General features: G+C 36.6%; 5 protein-coding genes across 5 annotated transcripts; 3 read left to right on the top strand and 2 right to left on the bottom strand. All coding sequences in view use genetic code 12, as the record gives it.

Moving 5' to 3' along the window:
* Nucleotides 1-666: 666 nt before the first annotated feature.
* On the top strand, nt 667-2,883 carry PVL30_002510 (uncharacterized protein; the record flags this gene model as incomplete). Its single annotated transcript, XM_001523514.2, has 1 exon — nt 667-2,883. The coding sequence occupies one exon, from the start codon at nt 667-669 to the stop codon at nt 2,881-2,883; it is 2,217 nt and encodes a 738-aa protein (XP_001523564.2).
* Nucleotides 2,884-6,269: 3,386 nt separating this feature from the next.
* Nucleotides 6,270-7,457, top strand: YHB1 (Nitric oxide oxidoreductase; the record flags this gene model as incomplete). Its single annotated transcript, XM_001523513.2, has 1 exon — nt 6,270-7,457. The coding sequence occupies one exon, from the start codon at nt 6,270-6,272 to the stop codon at nt 7,455-7,457; it is 1,188 nt and encodes a 395-aa protein (XP_001523563.2).
* A 3,772-nt stretch (nt 7,458-11,229) lies between these two features.
* On the bottom strand, nt 11,230-11,559 carry PVL30_002508 (uncharacterized protein; the record flags this gene model as incomplete). The annotated part of the gene is made up of 1 exon (XM_061119371.1): nt 11,230-11,559. The coding sequence occupies one exon, from the start codon at nt 11,557-11,559 to the stop codon at nt 11,230-11,232; it is 330 nt and encodes a 109-aa protein (XP_060975354.1).
* A 2,723-nt stretch (nt 11,560-14,282) lies between these two features.
* PVL30_002507 (uncharacterized protein) lies at nt 14,283-17,345 on the top strand (the record flags this gene model as incomplete). Its single annotated transcript, XM_001523511.2, has 1 exon — nt 14,283-17,345. The coding sequence occupies one exon, from the start codon at nt 14,283-14,285 to the stop codon at nt 17,343-17,345; it is 3,063 nt and encodes a 1,020-aa protein (XP_001523561.2).
* A 692-nt stretch (nt 17,346-18,037) lies between these two features.
* On the bottom strand, nt 18,038-18,217 carry NOP10 (snoRNP complex protein; the record flags this gene model as incomplete). Its single annotated transcript, XM_001523510.1, has 1 exon — nt 18,038-18,217. The coding sequence occupies one exon, from the start codon at nt 18,215-18,217 to the stop codon at nt 18,038-18,040; it is 180 nt and encodes a 59-aa protein (XP_001523560.1).
* Between the last annotated feature and the right edge of the window lie 6 nt (nt 18,218-18,223).

The following is an 18,223-nucleotide window of genomic DNA, read 5'->3' as shown; positions in this document are numbered from 1 at the left end:
ATTTTCAATTTCTCAGTCTTGCAACTTTTCAACTCCAATTGATTTGCACCTTGTGGCTCATGAATCCTGCGGCTGTGGATTTTATTTTATTTTATTTTATTATATTTTATTATATTTTCTTGATTATCTACAAGGATGTTTATTATCCTTTTCCTTTTCCCTTATTATATGTATTTGTATTTTTATTTAGTTTTATTTATTTCTTCTTTTCTTTTGGCTCGTTCTTTTTTCTCTGTTTGTAATTGATTAGATGGGTTTAAATCGCGTTTCCCAACTACTACTCAATGTGTCTACTTTAATTTCCTCTTGCTCCTTTATCTTTTTTTTTAACCTCTAATCGCTCAATCCCTGATTTCACGTGCGCAAACACAAACATAGACACACGACCTGTGCGAACTAGACATGGGATCGGACTTAGCTTATGCTCTTTTCTCTCATTGCGCATCGGTTATTAGATTTGAAAGGTCCAGATTTAAATAACTCATCCTTTTGGAACTAATTATCTACAACAATTTAAATTTCTTACACTAACCATTATATCAATAAATTACATTTTTTTATATTTATCTTCTTCTTCTCTTTTTTTTGTTCTTTCTTTTTCTTTTTCTTTTTCTTTTTCTTTTTCTTTTTTTAGTTCGACATATTGATAAAGGATCTTAGATAACAATGTCTTCCACAGAGCAAAAGGATCAAGAGACAAAAGTTAGACTTGGGGACCAGGAAGATAGTCCTACAACTACCCCAGATTTAAACCATTCTTTTGTAGCCGAATCAACTCCAGAGCAACAGCAAACAGCAGAACAAACATCAGAACAAACATCAGAACAAACATCAGAACAAACATTAGAACAAACAACAGAACAAGCACAAGTACAGGCTGCAGAGCCAATTGCTCCCTCTGATCACGAGCTTGCTGGTAACGATGATGCCACAGTATTGCCATCACAACCTCCATCTTATGAGCAAACCAATGAAAGTACCATTGACCAAGTTACTGTTGGGCCATCGGAACAATCGGAACAATCGGAATCTTCTGATCTTGCTTCTTCATTGTCTACTAGCAAATCAAATTCAAATTCAAAATCAAAACCAAAAAAGTCCGTTGGTTTTGCTCCTCCGCCTGTTGAAGATCTCCGTGAACACCATGCTGCAATCAAGAAGAAAGAAGAGGCAGAGCTTAAATCCTCACCTTTCCATAGAATTCCTCCAGAATTAGCGTATCTTGAAAAGAAGAATGCTGCACCTCCACCCAAACCAGTAGATGCATCGCAGCAGCAAGATACCAAGAAAATGAAGCAGAAGCAGTTGCGCCCAAACAGTCATTTTCGTTTATCTGATTTGCCCGATTTGAGCAAGTTGAAATTCTTTGATGTTAAGGACATATCTGTGCAAAATAAGGAGACCGAGTTGCAGTTCCATTATACAACCATTGATCTTCCACCAAGTTCAGATAGTGTGATTGTTGACGTCAAGTATTCCAGTTTGAACTCTTTTGACTTGAGCAAAATCAACCAGTACTTGATGAATTTCAGTAATGTCAAGGTTGGTTTGGGTTATGAATTTGCCGGAGTCATTACAAATGTTGGTTCGAGTACTGGAAAAAAATATGCCGTAGGTGATTTCGTGTTTGGGATGATTGATCCTTCAAGTAGACGTGGGGCATTGAGCACAAGTCAATTGGTTTATCCAGGTAGAGATGTGTTGATCAAGGTTGATGAGGAAACGATGAAGAAGATTGAGAAAGTGGATATTAACTTAATTGGCGTGGAGCAGAATAAACAGTTTAAAGTTGACGATGGAGAAGATGAACAAGAGCAAGAACAGGGACAGGAACAGGGGCAAGTGGAGGCTGACGGTGATGAAAGCTTAGACAATGTTACATCACAAGTTGGCCAACTATCATTAAATGAAGATATGCCGCCGTTGGCTAAATTATCGGCTATATCATTGCTTTACAATCGTGCTAAACAAATGCTTCAGTATTTGAACAAAAAGAGCAAGAGCGCCAACATTTTGATTAATGGAGGCGATACCAATATTGGTATTACTGTAACGCAGATCCTTTTGTCACAATACCCCATTCTTGACTATATCAACCTTATTTTGGTAATTCGCGACAAGTCGCAGAGTTATATGGAGCAACTTGTAGCATATTTCAACAAAAAATATTACGATCCATCGCGTACCAAAAGAATCAAGTGCATTACGTTTGATATGTTCAACGATGGGTTGTTTTTCCCTGGTGAGCGTGTTCCTGTTGCTTATAAGAAACCCGATTTCTTTGCCACCGAAGTTATTGATGCACTTTTGGTGCCACGTGATTCTCAGCAGCTTATCAATGAGTCCAACATTAATGATTACAAGCTCGATTTGTTTATTGATTTGATTGGATGTAAAAAGTATTTCCAAAGCACGTCTACCAAGCTTCATGAGATTGAGTCGTTGAACTTGCCGTTTAAGCAAAACATTCTGGTTTCGATTGAAAAGTTATTTCAAGCTTCAACAAAACTCCCATTTCTCACCAGGATTCTTAAACCCAAAAAGTATGGTTCAGTTGTTGTTAGTGGGTGCAAATTTTACTTGCGAGAACCTTCGTATAATATAGATAAGCTTATTGATTTTACTGAGCAAGGGGTAACTAACCCATGGACCAAGGGATGGACTAGTAGTTTGCTAAACACGTGGACTACGTATTACTATTATGAAGAGATCTATTTAAAGATTAAGCAAAGCTGGTGTCAAGAAGCTTTGCAGTTAGTGCTTGATGAGCAATTGAAGTTTAAAGTTGACCATATTATTGACTGGAGGAAAGATTATAAGAAATATGTCAAGCAGTTGCGCGAGGATGATGGTAAAGTGGTATTCAAGGTTGAAGATTTCTAAGAAATAGATTTGGAAAATTGTGGGATGAGGGGGGAAGGAGGGGGGAGGAGGAGTAGGAGAAGGGTTGTTTTCACATGACTTTTGATTTTTTTTTTTTAAGATTTATTTCATGTTTGTTTGGCATATATTTTTTTCTTTTGGTTATTATAGATTGTTTTTGTATATATGAGGTGTGTTGCAAAGGATTGTAGAATACTTTGAGACTGAATATTAAATGAAAATACGTAAAGTAACATAATAGGCTAGCGGGGAATGGCTAGTAGCAAGGAGGTAGGTTGAGTAAATACGATTGATTGTTTTTCTTTTCACCTTCTCTTCATGCTTTTTTGCTTTGATCAGCTTCATTGACCATGACTATATTAAGGGTCATGTTTAGATATTTTTGCTTTGTAAAGTGTTTCAATTTTATCAAGAAGTTGCAAAATGAAATGTAACGAAATTCCCCGAAAAGAGTGATGATATACGGGTGCTGGAAAACGGCTTCGGAAAATCTCGGAATTTCTTTTTTCTTTTCTTTCCTTTCCTTTCCTTCTCTTTTCTCTTCTTTTTTTTTTTGTGTGTGTGTGTGGGTATGTTTTCTCTTCTTCTCGGGTTTACTTTTTGCAATTAGAGCGTATTTTGGCAGAGTCATTCACTTTGATGGGAAAAGAGGATATGTCAACACAAATCTAGAATGGAGAATTGAAAGAAAAGGGAAATACGGGTACATGAGGGATGGGGGGATGGGGGGATGGGGGAAGGAAGAGAAAGTAGAGTGTTGTAGAAAAGCTTTAAGAGGAGGAGCATTTTTTTTTGTCTCTAATCATGAAATTCCCCTAAAGTATTCGCTTAATGGTTTTGCCCAAGTTGTTTCCTTTTTCTTTTTGTTCTTTTTCTCGATGCAAATTGCCGTTGTTACAACTGAAATATGCCAACGTTTGGAGAAGTACGTCTTCTTGTTAGCTTTCAAATGTAATGTGTGTTGAAGTCTGGTACTGGTGCAAAAACAAAAAAGTAGAACGAAAAAATTATAAAGTGGTTGTTCTGCCATCTCTTCTTTCTGTTGTTTGAGACAAACAGAAATATGTCAGGCCACTTTTCTTGCCATTTTTATTTTTTTTTATTCTTTGGCTCTCTGCTTTCCCCCCCCTTCCCCTCCTACTTCTGCGAGTATTGTTTTTGTGTATTCAAAAAGAAAAAGAAATGTTAGTTCCGTTTTTGTACGCATTTAGACATTCTATTGTCCAAGAGTTGGATGAGGGATGGCTTACAAATCCCTCTTGTCTCATTGGTGGTTTATGACTACTTTCTCCCAATACTTTGAAGGGATCAGAGGACACTTTTTCTTTCGTGATGGTTCAATGATTTTTGCCAACGTTTGTGTCTGCACCTTTTTAGTTGGCTTCGAAATGAGATTCTTATACATTCGTCTAGCATTTTTGGTGATAATACAAAACATCAGCTCATTTGCCAAAGTCTGTAGCTATAGAGTCTTTTTTGTTGTACAATGTTTACGAGATACCAAGGGAGAGCCAACCACATACTCTAGTTTCTTTTTTGTTTTTTTTTTTTTTTTGCACGGTGGTGTTAATGTTTATTTCTTTTTATTATTATTATTATTATTATTATTTGTTCTGGTTGGCTGTTTCTTTTGTTTTCATACTTTTCCTTGCATTAATAAAATAATCTAAAGTAAAGAAATAACAGTGGAGTAATGAATCCTTATAACTGTTAAGGTTGGTTTGTTGGTTAGTGGGTCTAAATCTCCTTTCAAAGTGAGTTCATTCTTCAAATATCGCACTAATATTTAGGTTTGATAAAGGTCTAATATTTTGTACATGGTAATTCACTATGTCTACTCCCGTTTTTACACCTCCTAACTTCTCTTCCTCTTTTCTCCTCGCAACACATTCAGTTCTTTACTCCTTCTAGATATAATATTACTTTGCAAAAAATGAAGTAGGTTTGCTCGATTGGGGTTATTTTTGCTACTTTTGCTAACGACTTGTCATCGTTGAATTACGGTTTTGTGAAGTGGTGAGGTTTGGATGATTCAAGCATATTTTTTTTTTTTTGTCACTCACGGAATTATACAAGCATTTTGCACTCCCTACTTTTGCCGGTTATGCACTTAAGTCTTTTTTTTTTCTTTTGTTCCCCTTTGCTTTGTCTCTTGCATCGTGGCTTTAATCCTTGGTCAATGCTATTATTACTAATTCATCGCTTTATTTTGTTACATGAGCTACTTTCAAATATCAAGTAAAATATCAAATACTTGGAGTGTATCGGATTAAGAGGGAAAAGGATGGAGATCTTTATTTTTTTTTTTTTGGTTTTTCTTAACTAATTAAACAGGTTTGTTTGGAATAGAAAGTTAAAAAAAACTTACCAGAAACAAATCGACTGATTTAGCACAACTTAATAAAAAAAGAAAGAAAAAGAAGAGATAGAGGGGCTAGAGTGCTGATGGAAATATGGGTCGATGCTTGGTGCTTATTGGTCGTGGATAGTCTATTTTGCATCTCCTTCTCTCAATATATTTATTTCGAAACAAAGAACCATACTATAGTGTTTGTTACTTCTTTAAATGAATTTTGCTTGGGCTCAAAACGCGCGATTTTTCCCGAGATCTGCCATGGCTAAAAGTAGAACAATAAAAAAAAATGGAGAAGAAAAAGAGGAAAAAGAGGAAAAAGAAGAAAACGGCCCATGGTTTATTCATTGCATTATCCTCCCCACGGGTTTAACCGGTCATTCATATGCTTCCTACTACTTGTACTACTACTACTAATATTATTATTGTTATTATTAATACAACTGACTTCTTTTCGAGGGAATTTTACTTCTTTTTTCACCTTTAGATTTTAGACAACATTGCCAAATGCCAAAATTACCATTACTTGTGACTGTGAATGCTGCAAGTGATGTGCAGCAGTCACTGGTAAGTACAGAAGCACGCGAAATTTCATATATTATTTATTGTTCTTCTGTTCTGTAACCCCAATTTAAAGCTTAGAGCTGGGCTGGGCTGAGTTGAACTAAGCTAAGCTGAGCTAAGCTGAGCTAACTGAGTTCAACCTCATGCATGCGTCTTTAATCACGATTTGAGTTATTTTTATTTCACGTTTATTTTTGATATTCCTTTTTCCTACTTTTGCCATTTTTTGCAATCGTCTCAGGACCAAAAAAAAATATGTATATAAATAAAATAGCTATATATAAGGAGTGTGAATTTCCCTTCTACTCGACCTTTTACAAATCCAGTTTCTAATCATTATCCCCCCCCCCCCTCATTATCTACTTTCAAATCTACCAACTTCTTTGGATATACCACATCCTCAACTAAACAAGTGTTTTTCCCCTTTTTTTTTTTCTTTTTTGCCAGACTCTACAAATTAATACTAGTGATGACTCAGATTTACGAACAAAAGGATTTGACCCCCGAGCAAATCGCACTCATTAAGAGCACAGTGCCAATCTTGGAACAAGCTGGTGAAACCCTTACCCAAAAGTTTTACACCAAGATGCTTAGTGGCTACGATGAAGTTAAGCCATTCTTTAACCAAACAGATCAAAAGTTGTTGAGACAACCAAAGATTCTTGCCTTTTCTCTCTTGCAATATGCCAAAAACATTGAAGACTTGACCCCACTCTTGGGATTTGTTCAACAAATTGTTGCCAAGCACGTTGGTTTGCAGGTTAAAGCAGAACACTATCCCATTGTTGGTACATGCTTGATTGAGACTATGGGTGAACTCTTGCCCCCTGACGTGTGCACTAAAGACTTTGTCGAGGCTTGGTCCATTGCCTATGGCAACTTGGCTGCAATCTTGATTGACTTGGAGGCCAAGCAATATGCTCAAGAGCCATGGCAGGATTTCAAAGAGTTCAAAGTCACCAAGATTGAAGATGAGAATGCCGAAGTCAAGTCGGTTTACTTTACTCCTGCTGACGGCTCAAATATTGGTGCAGCAAAACCAGGTCAGTACGTTTGTCTTCGTTGGAAGACGCCAGACTCTGAGTTTGAAAAATCTAGAGAGTACTCCATCTCGCAGATCCCCAAAGACAATGAGTATCGTATTTCAGTGAGAAGATTGCCAGATGGTATCGTTTCTGGTTTTATTCATGAGACCTTAAAGGTTGGCGACATTTTGAAAGTTGCACCACCAAATGGTAATTTTGTTTATGAAAAGAAGGCACCAGTTTTAACCTTGTTGTGTGGTGGTATTGGTATCACACCATTTATTCCCATCATCCTGGCTGCTCTTGCTGATGGGGTTGAAAAGATTAATTTGCTCTACTCTAACAGAAGCGATGAGTCAAGAGCATTTGGTTCTTACTTGTCGCAACTTTCCAAAACCAACCCAGGTAAATTGAACATTATTGAGTACTTTAGCGAGGGCCACAAATCATCCATTGAAGGCGCACAAGTATTTGACAGAGCTCTTGAACTCTCTGACTTGGACGCATACGTCTCAAATGGCGAGGATGTTTACTTGTTGGGTCCAAGACCATACATGAAGACAATTAGGGAATACTTGGGCAAGAAGAATATTGATGTCAAGTTTGAATACTTTGGACCATATGACCCATAAATTGTATAGAAAAAAAAAAAGAGCAAAGAAAAAATAGACGAAAAAAGGAAGAGGAGGAGAATCACTTTCTCCCTTTATTTTGGCAAGTTTCTTATTCTGTTAATAGATAGATGTCTTGGAAAAAATTGCTTTTTAGATTTGAAAAAAAAAAAAAAGGAAAAAATTAAAAAAAAGCTCTGCTTAAACATGAGTATACATGAGTATAATTTTATGAAATTGATGATTACGTTTGATGTTTTTGATTCTCGAGAAATTGTAGAGAGTGTGTAAGATGGAAAGATGGAAAAACAACAATGCGTTTTCTCAGAGCACGATGCATGGCAAAGCCTATATTGATTGATAGAGGCATAGGTCTTTGAATTAGCACGTGCTATTCGCCTTGTTAATTCTTGCTGCTGGTTAAGAAAATGTTAATTTTTTCTCTCTTATTAGGGGGGAAAGAAAGGAGGAAACAAAAAGCGAAAAAGGACCAACAAAAGAAAGCAAGCAAGAGAACTTCTCCGAACCCCCGTTTTTCCAGTCACTGTGAATGACCTTTAAGATTAACAAGCAAAGAAAAGTGTTGATAAAAAATCGTATCTCATGGTGTTTCCTTATCACAGGAAATGAAAGCTATAGCAAAAACAGAAAACAAAGACTTGGAGATTGAAAACGAAGGTGGATTTTTTCTGATTTTTTTTTTGTTTTTTTGAATAAAGTATACTTCGTTCTTACCTGACATTTAGAGATACCTAATTTACTTCTTTCTCATATCAGTAGTGTCTCTTTAGATTTACGAGATTGGCTCAATATATTTTACGCCAAAACAACGCTTGAGTGCGAGAAACGCTTACTGACGGAATAGCAAATGTTTGTAAATGCTTTCTTATTGTCTTTTTTCTTCTCTGTGTGTACTTTGCAAAGTGTAGAAGTAGGTGCAGTTTACAAATATGGAAGTTGTTTCATTAGCAAACGGCTGATCGTTGGAAAAGTTGACCATGGCTATAGAGAGCAATTCGGAGCGAAGCGGTTTCATCCATTCCTTGCTTATCGCTTTCCTCCATCATTCTCCACATAGCTTAAACTCTTTCTCTTTTTTGCCTTCTTTCCTTCGTTCATTCTTTTTCGGCTTTATTTCCTGGTATCATTTTTTGCATAACTTTTTGTGTGTTGCTTGGAGCCAGGTGGTTTAAATCCGTCGCCCCTTTTTTTTGGTGCAATTTTAATCTCCGCACTCACATCTGTCACAGTAAACTGCACCACGTTGTACCTGAAACCGATGAATGAGACAGAAGAACGTGACCCCATTTTTCCGTCTCCTCATTTTCCTTCCCTCCTGGCATACTCTTTTTGGTACGAAGTGGGTAAGTCCAGCGATTATGCAATGCGTGAAAAAAAAAAGCTATACGCTATCTACATTTTGCATCTCTTTCTCCTTATCATCATGATCATCGTCACCAGTGTATTCGAAATAAATCGGTAATACTATTGACCTATCGGCTTAATGGAATTCGAGCTGAAAGGTAAATATTCTATGCCTAAGTGTGTCATGCAAGCAAAACTGGCTCTTTCGTTTGTATCTCTCTCTCTCTCTCTCTTGCTCTCTCTCTCTTGCTCAATCTCAGTCTCTCTCTCCTGCTCTTTTTGGTATATTTTTTTGCTCCACAATTACAACCACAACCACCACCAACACTGTGACTAATACCGAATCCCGTCCATAGCCGCTTATCAGCAAGCCTCATTGGTAAATCTTTCTGATAAAAAAATAGAGATGACCAAGATGATTATAAAAATCATTTTGTTTTTGATGATGTTTTTTTGGTGTTTTTGATAGTAATATTGTTGATAATGTTGTTGTTATTGATGGTGACGAGTGTCTAGTAGTTAAGTTTGTCGTACTTGTACTATCAGCTAAAAAGTATATCAAGTTTCACGGAGTGCTCCGTCGGGACAATTATGACTGTGGTCCTTCAAAACATGTAGTATAAGTACTGCCAGCAACCGTCTTGACTTGAATTCAGTCCCTCAAGTAATTTAAATCTTAGTTCATCTGGTATTACAACTGCAACTCAATTATGACAGTAGTATACTATTTAAAAGAAAGATCACTTACAAACACAACACAAATCGGCTTCAATAATTCCACTTCCACATACGGAATTGGGAACAATAACAGCACCAAAAGCAGCAATTATAGTTATACAAACTCAAACTCAAGTTCAAACTCACTTAGAAACATTGCTTTTTTATTGTTCCTTTTTCCGTTCTTTATGGTGTGCTGTTTTTGCTTTAGAGGTTCATCGAAAAAATCAACAAAGACAGTCAAAAAGATCAGTTCACGGCACACAGTTCTGGTGATGCCAGTGCTGATACAACCACCAACATCACCACCACCATTACCATTACCATTACCATTACCACCACCGCCACTTCTGCTGAGTGTTAATGTTGCTTTTGTGTCAAATACTTCAAATGTTGCTGGACTCATTACAGTTGGCAACAGAGGTAATCGAAATGATACACTAACCTGTCTTCTTTGCTTGACAGGATACACTGGCTTCCACAGCTGTCCGATAAGAAATAGACAACCATCAACAGCAGCTACTGTTTCTGCTTTTGGTGCAGGTGCAGATTTAGGCGCAGGCGCTAATGCAGTTGTTAATAATGTGGGCGATGATACCAACGAGGCTTTGCCTCGTTACGAACCACCTGCAAGGCCACCGCCAGCATACACCAGGTAGTAGCTCTATGTTTTACCCACAATATTCTAGTACTCTTTAGAATTTATTTTTTTTTTGTTTATTACTATTCTTCTTTTTAATGTCTTTACAATGTGCGATCAACGGCAATGGACAATTGGCAGTATCATAATAAACCTTTATTGCAAAAAGGATTACGGAATTAATTTCTTTTTGTACGACGCAGCACAGAGCCGTTATTAATCATCAAACTTAAATTTTTTTAACAAATATGGGATAAAGTATACAATGAAAAGAAAAGTTTTTGGTAGTAGTAGTAGTAGTAGTAGTAGTAGAAGAAGAAGAAGAAGAAGAAGAGAAAAAATTAAAAAAGACATGAAAGTATTAAAAGGTGTCTTATTATACCAAGAGAACTGTCTTTAAAAGTATCTTAGAGTATAAAATAGCACCCTTTCCACTTTACTCATAATTCAATGATAATCAAGACAATTTGCACTTATACATGCATATATATTTGAGTCTAAAGAAAGTCTAAAGAGAATCTAAAGAAAATTTAAAGAAAATCTAAACACGCATACAACCGATTCCTTTTTATACGCCATTTGCAAACGAATGTTTATAAATTACAAAGGAGAAGTCCTCGGTATGCTCAAGAAGCAATATATCATGCGATATACTAAAAGAAAAAACACCACCATTCTCCTTCAAGATACCAAATATATCATAGTATATGCAATGGAATGTATCAGTTGCCATAGTTGTGTGTTTTGGTTTTTTTAAGACGACACTCACAAGCAGAAATAAAAGAGGTGCAAAAAACAAACGTGTTTAGTTTTGAATGCACTTGGGATATAATTCCTGAAAGGTTTTATTACCTAAACCACCTCAAAATGCAAAATGTCACATCAACTGCACTCAGAAAAAAATTATTTGAACCCAAGCATGGCTCGAATACATCAATAAAACCAGTCTCATAAAAAACGGTTCAGTGCAAAGCCGTGCAAAACCGCGCAAAGCCGTGCAACAATTTATTTTACCCTGTTCAAGTGAGATGCAATTTTATACAATTCTCATAATCAATCAAAAGGATGCATCTAAGTGTATGTAGGTTCAATCAAGTCAACAATAGAGCGAAACATCTCAACGTTGGAATATTCGGCATCGCCGCTAACGGATAAATACACGGGTACTTTGAATTTCTTCACGAGGTACTGGTTCAATGATTTCAATTGGTCATCCGTGCGTGCTCTGTGCAAATATGTAGACGAATCTGCAATAGTGTATACATAATCATCGAGGACCTTGTTATCTTTTTGGTTTATGTAGATTGTAATTGGCGCATTTCTGTGTTTTGAATGATCGTAGCTGATAATTGCAGTATACGTTTGCATGCCCACAACAATCTCTTCTGTGATGTGTTTCATGATGATGATAATAAAATAAAAAAGAAAGAAAATAACAGATAAGACTTTCAATTGTTTAGATTCTTGGTAAATCTTGTCTAGAATTGTAATGTGCTTTTTTGTAGAATGCAAGTAATCTCTTCTATTGTTCAAAATAGATGCCAGAATAATAAGAAAGGGGAAAAAAGTAATCACACTCTCACACAAATGGATACGTCTTCCCAATAAGGTCGAGTAGAATGATATCGATGAAAGAAAGAATAAAAACGATGAAAGAGTGACAAACCAGGCAAGTGGTGGCGGGGATAAGGTGGCGAGGATGCTGCACGAAAGTGTGTTTTTTGGCAAATGCTAGAGTATAGGAGTGTACAAGGTAATCTAGTTGAGTTTCACATCCCATTTCTGGATGTAAGTTTGTGAGCGAGAATGCGTGTGAGTGTCTGTGTGTCTGTGTGTGTGTGTTTTGGAAAATGTTGGAAACGAGAAACGAGAAACGAAAAAGGAAAATCGAATAGACTGAAAATGAAAATAGTACTCCAAAAAAAAAAAAAACTGTTCGACCAATTTCATAACATGCGGCTGGAAGATGATGGGTGGCCAAATTCATGATCAAATGTTCTGCCGTGTATTAATTAAGAAGAAATACTATTTAGAATAGCAAATGGACTGAAACTTTAGAAAATCTAGGAGATGCGTATTGAATAATACAATTGAGTAGAAATATTGTAAAGGGAGGAGCGACAATGCAAACTCGCTCAGACAACTCGACTCAATAGTTCAAGATTACACAATATTTTGTTCACAACTAAACTACAAAATACATTCAGCGTGCTGCGCAGATTAGAAACAAAGAAAGACAGAGGTTTTAGTTATTCAATAGGTTTGCACAACTATACAACTACACAGCCTAACAGCCAAACAGCCAAACAGCCAAGCAGTCGATTTACTAAATGTGTTTACGTTTGCACACTGCCGCCGATGAAAACAGGTTCGCACCAGTTGTCTCCGTTCCACAATTTATGCACATAAAATTGCCTGCATCAACATGCATTCACTATTTATCTAACCAAACAGTGAAAGTATTTTGAAAGAAACGTAAGGAAATTATAAGGACACTGTAAGGACATAATAAAGACATTATTGGGAAGTGCGCATGCAAAATCAAGTGTGTGGTATTATATTTCTACCAAAGTGGGGCTAAATATAAAGAGGGGGGACAATTGTTCTTTTTTAGGTACCCAATGGTTGGCTCATATAGCAACCAGCATTTAAGGAAAGAATAGTGTTAATGACAAAGGACGAAGAGAAAGTAGAGAGGGGGGGAGAGAAATGGAAAAAACGCTCTGGATATTCCTCTATATAGATGGTTCTGGGTTAATTTTGGTAGTGGTAGAGGATAATTGTGGGGTCCAGAACACATACCGACTTCCTCCTTCCTTCTTTCATCGGTAGAGCTTTTGATACAATGATGCAGGGTGAGCCGATTAGTTCTTGGTTCTTGGTTTTGGATTCTTGATTCTTGTTTTTTTAACACTTGGTGCTCAGTATTGGTATTTGATACTTGCATTAAAAAGTCTTTAATGATTGCTACGCTGATGGTTTGCTTTAAATTTTAAGCATTGTCCATCGAATTTATGAAAAATTGTGAAAGATTGAAAGAAAAAAAAAAGAGCCAGAATTACATATCAGAATAAATTGACATTGTTGATTGTTTTTTTTTCATTCATCCATTCAGTTTACAAATTAAGTAACCCACTGGTTATCAAAGTTTGGAAAGGATCTTCACATTTAACTTACAGATAAAAAAATTTATATAATTGATATTCATTTTTCGCAAATTCAATATTCAAAGTTGTGACTTTGTACTTTCCAAGAGAAACGTCCAAGAGAATAATCGAATAATAATATTACATTGAATCTCATTTCGGACTTTCGAAAAGAAAGTAAAGAAAGAGAAAGAGAAAGAGAAAGAGAAAGAGACAAATACCAACTAACTTTTCGTGTGTGTGTGAATTTTCGTGTTTTTACCATACTACTAACTACCTCGTTTCTTTTTTTTATTTTCTTTTTTTTGAATTTTATTTTTCTTTGGTCCAACATTTTGCAAGATTCAAAAAGACAAAAGAAACTCCCACAATAGTTGCAAAAAAAAATAAAGCATCATATATAATATTTAATTATATCAGTGGTCAATAACGTATAGGTGTTCTTACAGCCAGAAAAAAATTAAAAAGAAAGTCATAATAACTGCATCTCCACAAAAGTCAGGTCACTAGTGGTTGAATTCTCTAAAGATAGGAAAAGGTTAAAAGATCATATTCAGCTAAAAGAAAGAAAAAGAAAAAAAAGCGAACAACTATATCTTCTACTTAAAAATTATCTGAAACTAATCTTTTAAACCATTTGAAGAAACTTCTTTAAGTGCATCAACATCTTTATCATTAAAAAGAGATTAGCGTGCATTGTTCGAGTAGAAGCTAAAAGAAACCATTCTTTTTGAAAGTCTTCAAGTCTTCTGCCTACCATCATAAAAAGAGAGGGTTTTTGCTGGGTATAAGAGTTTCAATTTTTTTTTTGGTTCAACTCTTTTGTTTTCCTTTTTTTTTGTCATTTTGTTCCTTTTTTCGAAGATTGACCTAAGTCCACCATCAAAAAGGCATATTTTTCACTCAAAGTGGATTAAAAAAAACGAATTTATATTTTGTTAATTGTTTTAAAAAGTTTCAAAATAGTTAAGAAACAGCATGAGTCGGACACCAACTTTGCCCTTAGTCTCACTGTCTAGTACCACCACCAGGTCAAGTTGCAACGTGGAATCACAATCAACAACGCACTCACATACCTCATTAGAACCCAGAGAAGCGACAGATTCAGCAGAGTTGTCAGTTTCGTTAGGTACATTGGAACCTTCGAATTCGTTGTCTCCGTTGTCTCCATTGTCTCCAAAAGATGAGAGTCATGCAAAATGCTCAAGAGGTTCTATTGCTACAAATGTAAACTGTGTGCAACCAGCACCAAACCAAGAGTTGATTGACTGCATAAATGACACGGTCTTTATAGAGCTGAGAAGGAACCAGAGACACGGTTTTGCAAGCCCCAATTTTCCAGTGGTGTTGAAAATACACTGTCCAATGGAAAAGAATCTGGAACAACATATCAGAGATCTCGTTGGACAGCATGCTAAATTGAACATAGGGGAGGAGCAAATTGGCAGTGATGGGGAGAAAGTGTTCATTATTGAGTTTAAAAGCAAAAGCAGTTTGGAAAATTTGATTTACCAATTATACGAAGATAATTTGCAATTTAGCTTGGACTATTCAAAGTTTATCTCGCATCCAGGTATATTGTTCATCAAGAACTTGTCAAGTGAGATTGTATTTGATGGTGGAAAAATGGACTCGATGACTTTAAACAAAACAGAGCTCGATGAGAAAGGTGTTGTGTCAAAGAACCCTTTATACGAATTTTTGAATGGCAAGTGCCATTTCAAGTCATTGCAAGAAGTGAAGTTGTTTCGAAATGGTGTACCACAAAGAAACCTGCCATCGTCGTCATCCTTTTCTTCATCTTCATCTTCCTCTTTTTCATCATCATCATCATCATCATCATCATCATCATCGTCATCGTCATCGTCATCGTCATCGTCATCCTCCTCCTCCTCTTCCTCTTCATCCTCGTCCCCATCGTCGACAGAGTCGGCCGACTCGGTACATATTGTTTCCTCGGCATTTGCTATAGTCAAGTTCTCCAACTACCTTGATGTCGACATGCTAATAGAAAAATACCACAAGTTGACACCAAATACATTCAATACCAATCCACAGGTTCCATTGTTTCTTAATAGGTACCTTAACAAAAGAGAAAGGCTGGCTTCGTTTGCTGCGCATACGCTAAATGTAGCAGAACCAGGGAACAGATTCTTTCCAAACATTAAAAGATTGAGCTTGCAACCGCCATATCCCCGAGCACAAACAATTGCGGGCTGTCCTACAATGATGTTGAGAGGAGTTCAATCAACTAGTAACATGAATAATGACCATTTTGCATTCATCGTTGTCCAAAACTTGCACAAGTTTTTTCCCACCGAAACTGTGTCGATGTTTGACTTTGAAAAGTTCTTGGATGTTTTTAGAAGCTTTGGTAATGTTATTGATTCCATATATTTTCCAATTTTGATTAATGAAAGGGCAAGAGACAAAGGTAAAGAGCAAGAGATGGAAAAAGATAAGGTCAAGGAAAGGATTGTGCCATCTTTGACAGACAAAAGTTTCAAAGTCTCTGACTTTGGATACATTCGTTTTAGACACAATCTGAACCTTAATGAAAATACATTGAGGATACTTTACTATCTCAATGGCTTGACTTGGCTGGAGTTTAAGACAATTGATATTCATTGTTTGCCCCAGTTGATGGACTTTGAAGCGGAACAAGAAGGAAAGAATTCAAAGATGAGGAGGGAAAGTGCTAATTCTGAAGCTGAGGGTTCTTCTAATGAAGCTAATGAAGTCAATGATGGCAATGATTCTGAATCTGTAAATGGTTCAGCTACAGATACAGGTATATCAATAACCATTGCTCAGCATAAACATAACCACTACTTGTTTTCCCTGGCAAACCAGTCTTATCTCACTTGCAATATATTGCATGTTGCCGGAGCCAAACCATTGCAGGTGATAAATGTTAACCCGCCCAACCCAATGTACACCATCAATTCATTTTTGCGTGCTGTAAACTACCAAGAGACAAATTTGTACGTAAACAATCTTCCGCAGATTTTTCACAATGACGATGTCACTTGGGAATCATTTTGGCTGCAATTCGGCTCTATTAAATCGGCAAAGATCATCAAGCCTCAGTTTTACGCGCAGCAAGGTAAAGAATGTAGCGAGTCTTTTTCTGGCACTGGTGCTTCTGCCAACACTATTTCCAGCAAGACTAATACTGCCGTTGGTGGAGACAACGAAGTCAAGGATATACCAGACGACTTGAAGAAACCTGGTAAAATAGGGTTTGTGTTTTACAAGACTTTCAAGATGTCTATTAGGGCAATTCTTGCGACCAACAACAAAGTTGTTCAGATGCGTCAGCACCATTTTGCTCCAATTGTCATACAATCGTCATTTGCAATTCAGAAATCTTCTCCACATGTTACCAGCAACATTGATTCTTCTTCTTCTTCTGTTGCTGCTGCTGCTGCTGCTGTAGCGCCAAGTCATTTTGCAAATAATGATTTTTTGAACACTTATAGTAAGGCGCAGGTTACTCCTTATTTGAATTACATGGGGTCACCAACTGGGCCATTTTTTCCACTCCCTGCATCAGCTCCGCCAAGTGTGACAGTGGAAACTTTTAACAGCAATAAAAGGGACGAGGCAAGGGCCAATGTTAATGCCAATGCTAATGCTAATATGATTGCTTCTCAAGCGTATTACACTTTCCAGCCAATGATGCACTATTATTATGGGTATCCTAGCCCTTATATGTATGGAGCAGCTCCGCTGCAATGTATTAATAGTGCACCTGCTTCTACTACATCGACCATGGTGAAATCTCCAGCACCATTTTCACCAAGTTACTCCGGGAAATTTACTAATGGAATGTCGCCATCAGCACCGCAAGTATCACCTATCGCAATGGCATTCCATTCGGGTATGCTGCCAGTAAATGGAGGCCCTGTTGGTCAAGCTATCGATCAAAAACCTAATGCAAAAACTAATACAAAAACTATTGCAAAAAATATATCAGACACTCGCGCGCGTGGGCGTGGCTATAACCATGGACAATTTGCGCAATATGTTGTTCAGTGATTTTGATATAGAGATGCTTTCTTTTGTTTAGTTTTGTCTAGTTGAATTTTGTTTCGTTTTGTATTGTTTTGTTTTGTTTTTCTCTTGTTTTGCTATCTCTTTCTTTTCTTAAGCACCCCTCTATTACATAAAAGCCATTCAGAGAATGTTCGAGAAGAGTAGGTAAGGTAAGAGAAAGTAAAGTTTTACGTCGTGAATTCGAGCGATAGTCAGCAATAATATTCATCAAGAATTTTCATTGTGTTTGTTTTGAGAAAACGAGCTCTAAAAATTCATGATTTCCGTGCTTTACTTGCGAGATGTAAAACTCCTTGCTATAGTCATATCGCTTTGTAGCCTTTCCAAAATAAAAAAAAAAAAAGAATTATAAAAAACTTACACCTCAAAGTTTCCCTTGTCAAATCAATCTTCTTCTGTTTATTGAAAATTAAAAAAAAAAGAATTAATATACAAATCTCCAATCTCAAGGAAGTATCAGTAGTAACCACTTTTCACTTGATTGTTTTCCTCTAATCTCTGCTCGCAGAGTATAGACTTTCAATATTCAATCATCTTGTCAAAAACAAATTTTCTTTTCTCGAGGTTGGTCCTGCTTATATCTGGAAAGCTCTATTTAATTCATTTCCCCACCCTTCTTATTCCCTGTCTTGTGTAAAATCATAACTACTCAAAAAAATAAAAAGAACAAAAGCTTAGTTCTGTGTAGGCAATAATCCGAATCTCTTCTTCAATGTAACTCTTTGTCTAGAGTATTTGTCATCGGGACTGAATCTGGCAGGGTGCGCCGAGTCGGTGATTTTCCCTTCCTCTGTGATCTTTTTCAAGGTGTAGATTCTCTTTCCCTCGTTATCCAAAGTGTACATCAAATGCATTTTGCT

Source organism: Lodderomyces elongisporus, chromosome 3 (assembly GCF_030384665.1).
Source record: "Lodderomyces elongisporus chromosome 3, complete sequence".
Lineage (NCBI taxonomy): Eukaryota > Fungi > Ascomycota > Pichiomycetes > Serinales > Debaryomycetaceae > Lodderomyces > Lodderomyces elongisporus.
The sequence above is the reverse complement of the archived record's forward strand: the minus strand, read 5'-3'. Positions and strand labels throughout refer to the sequence as shown.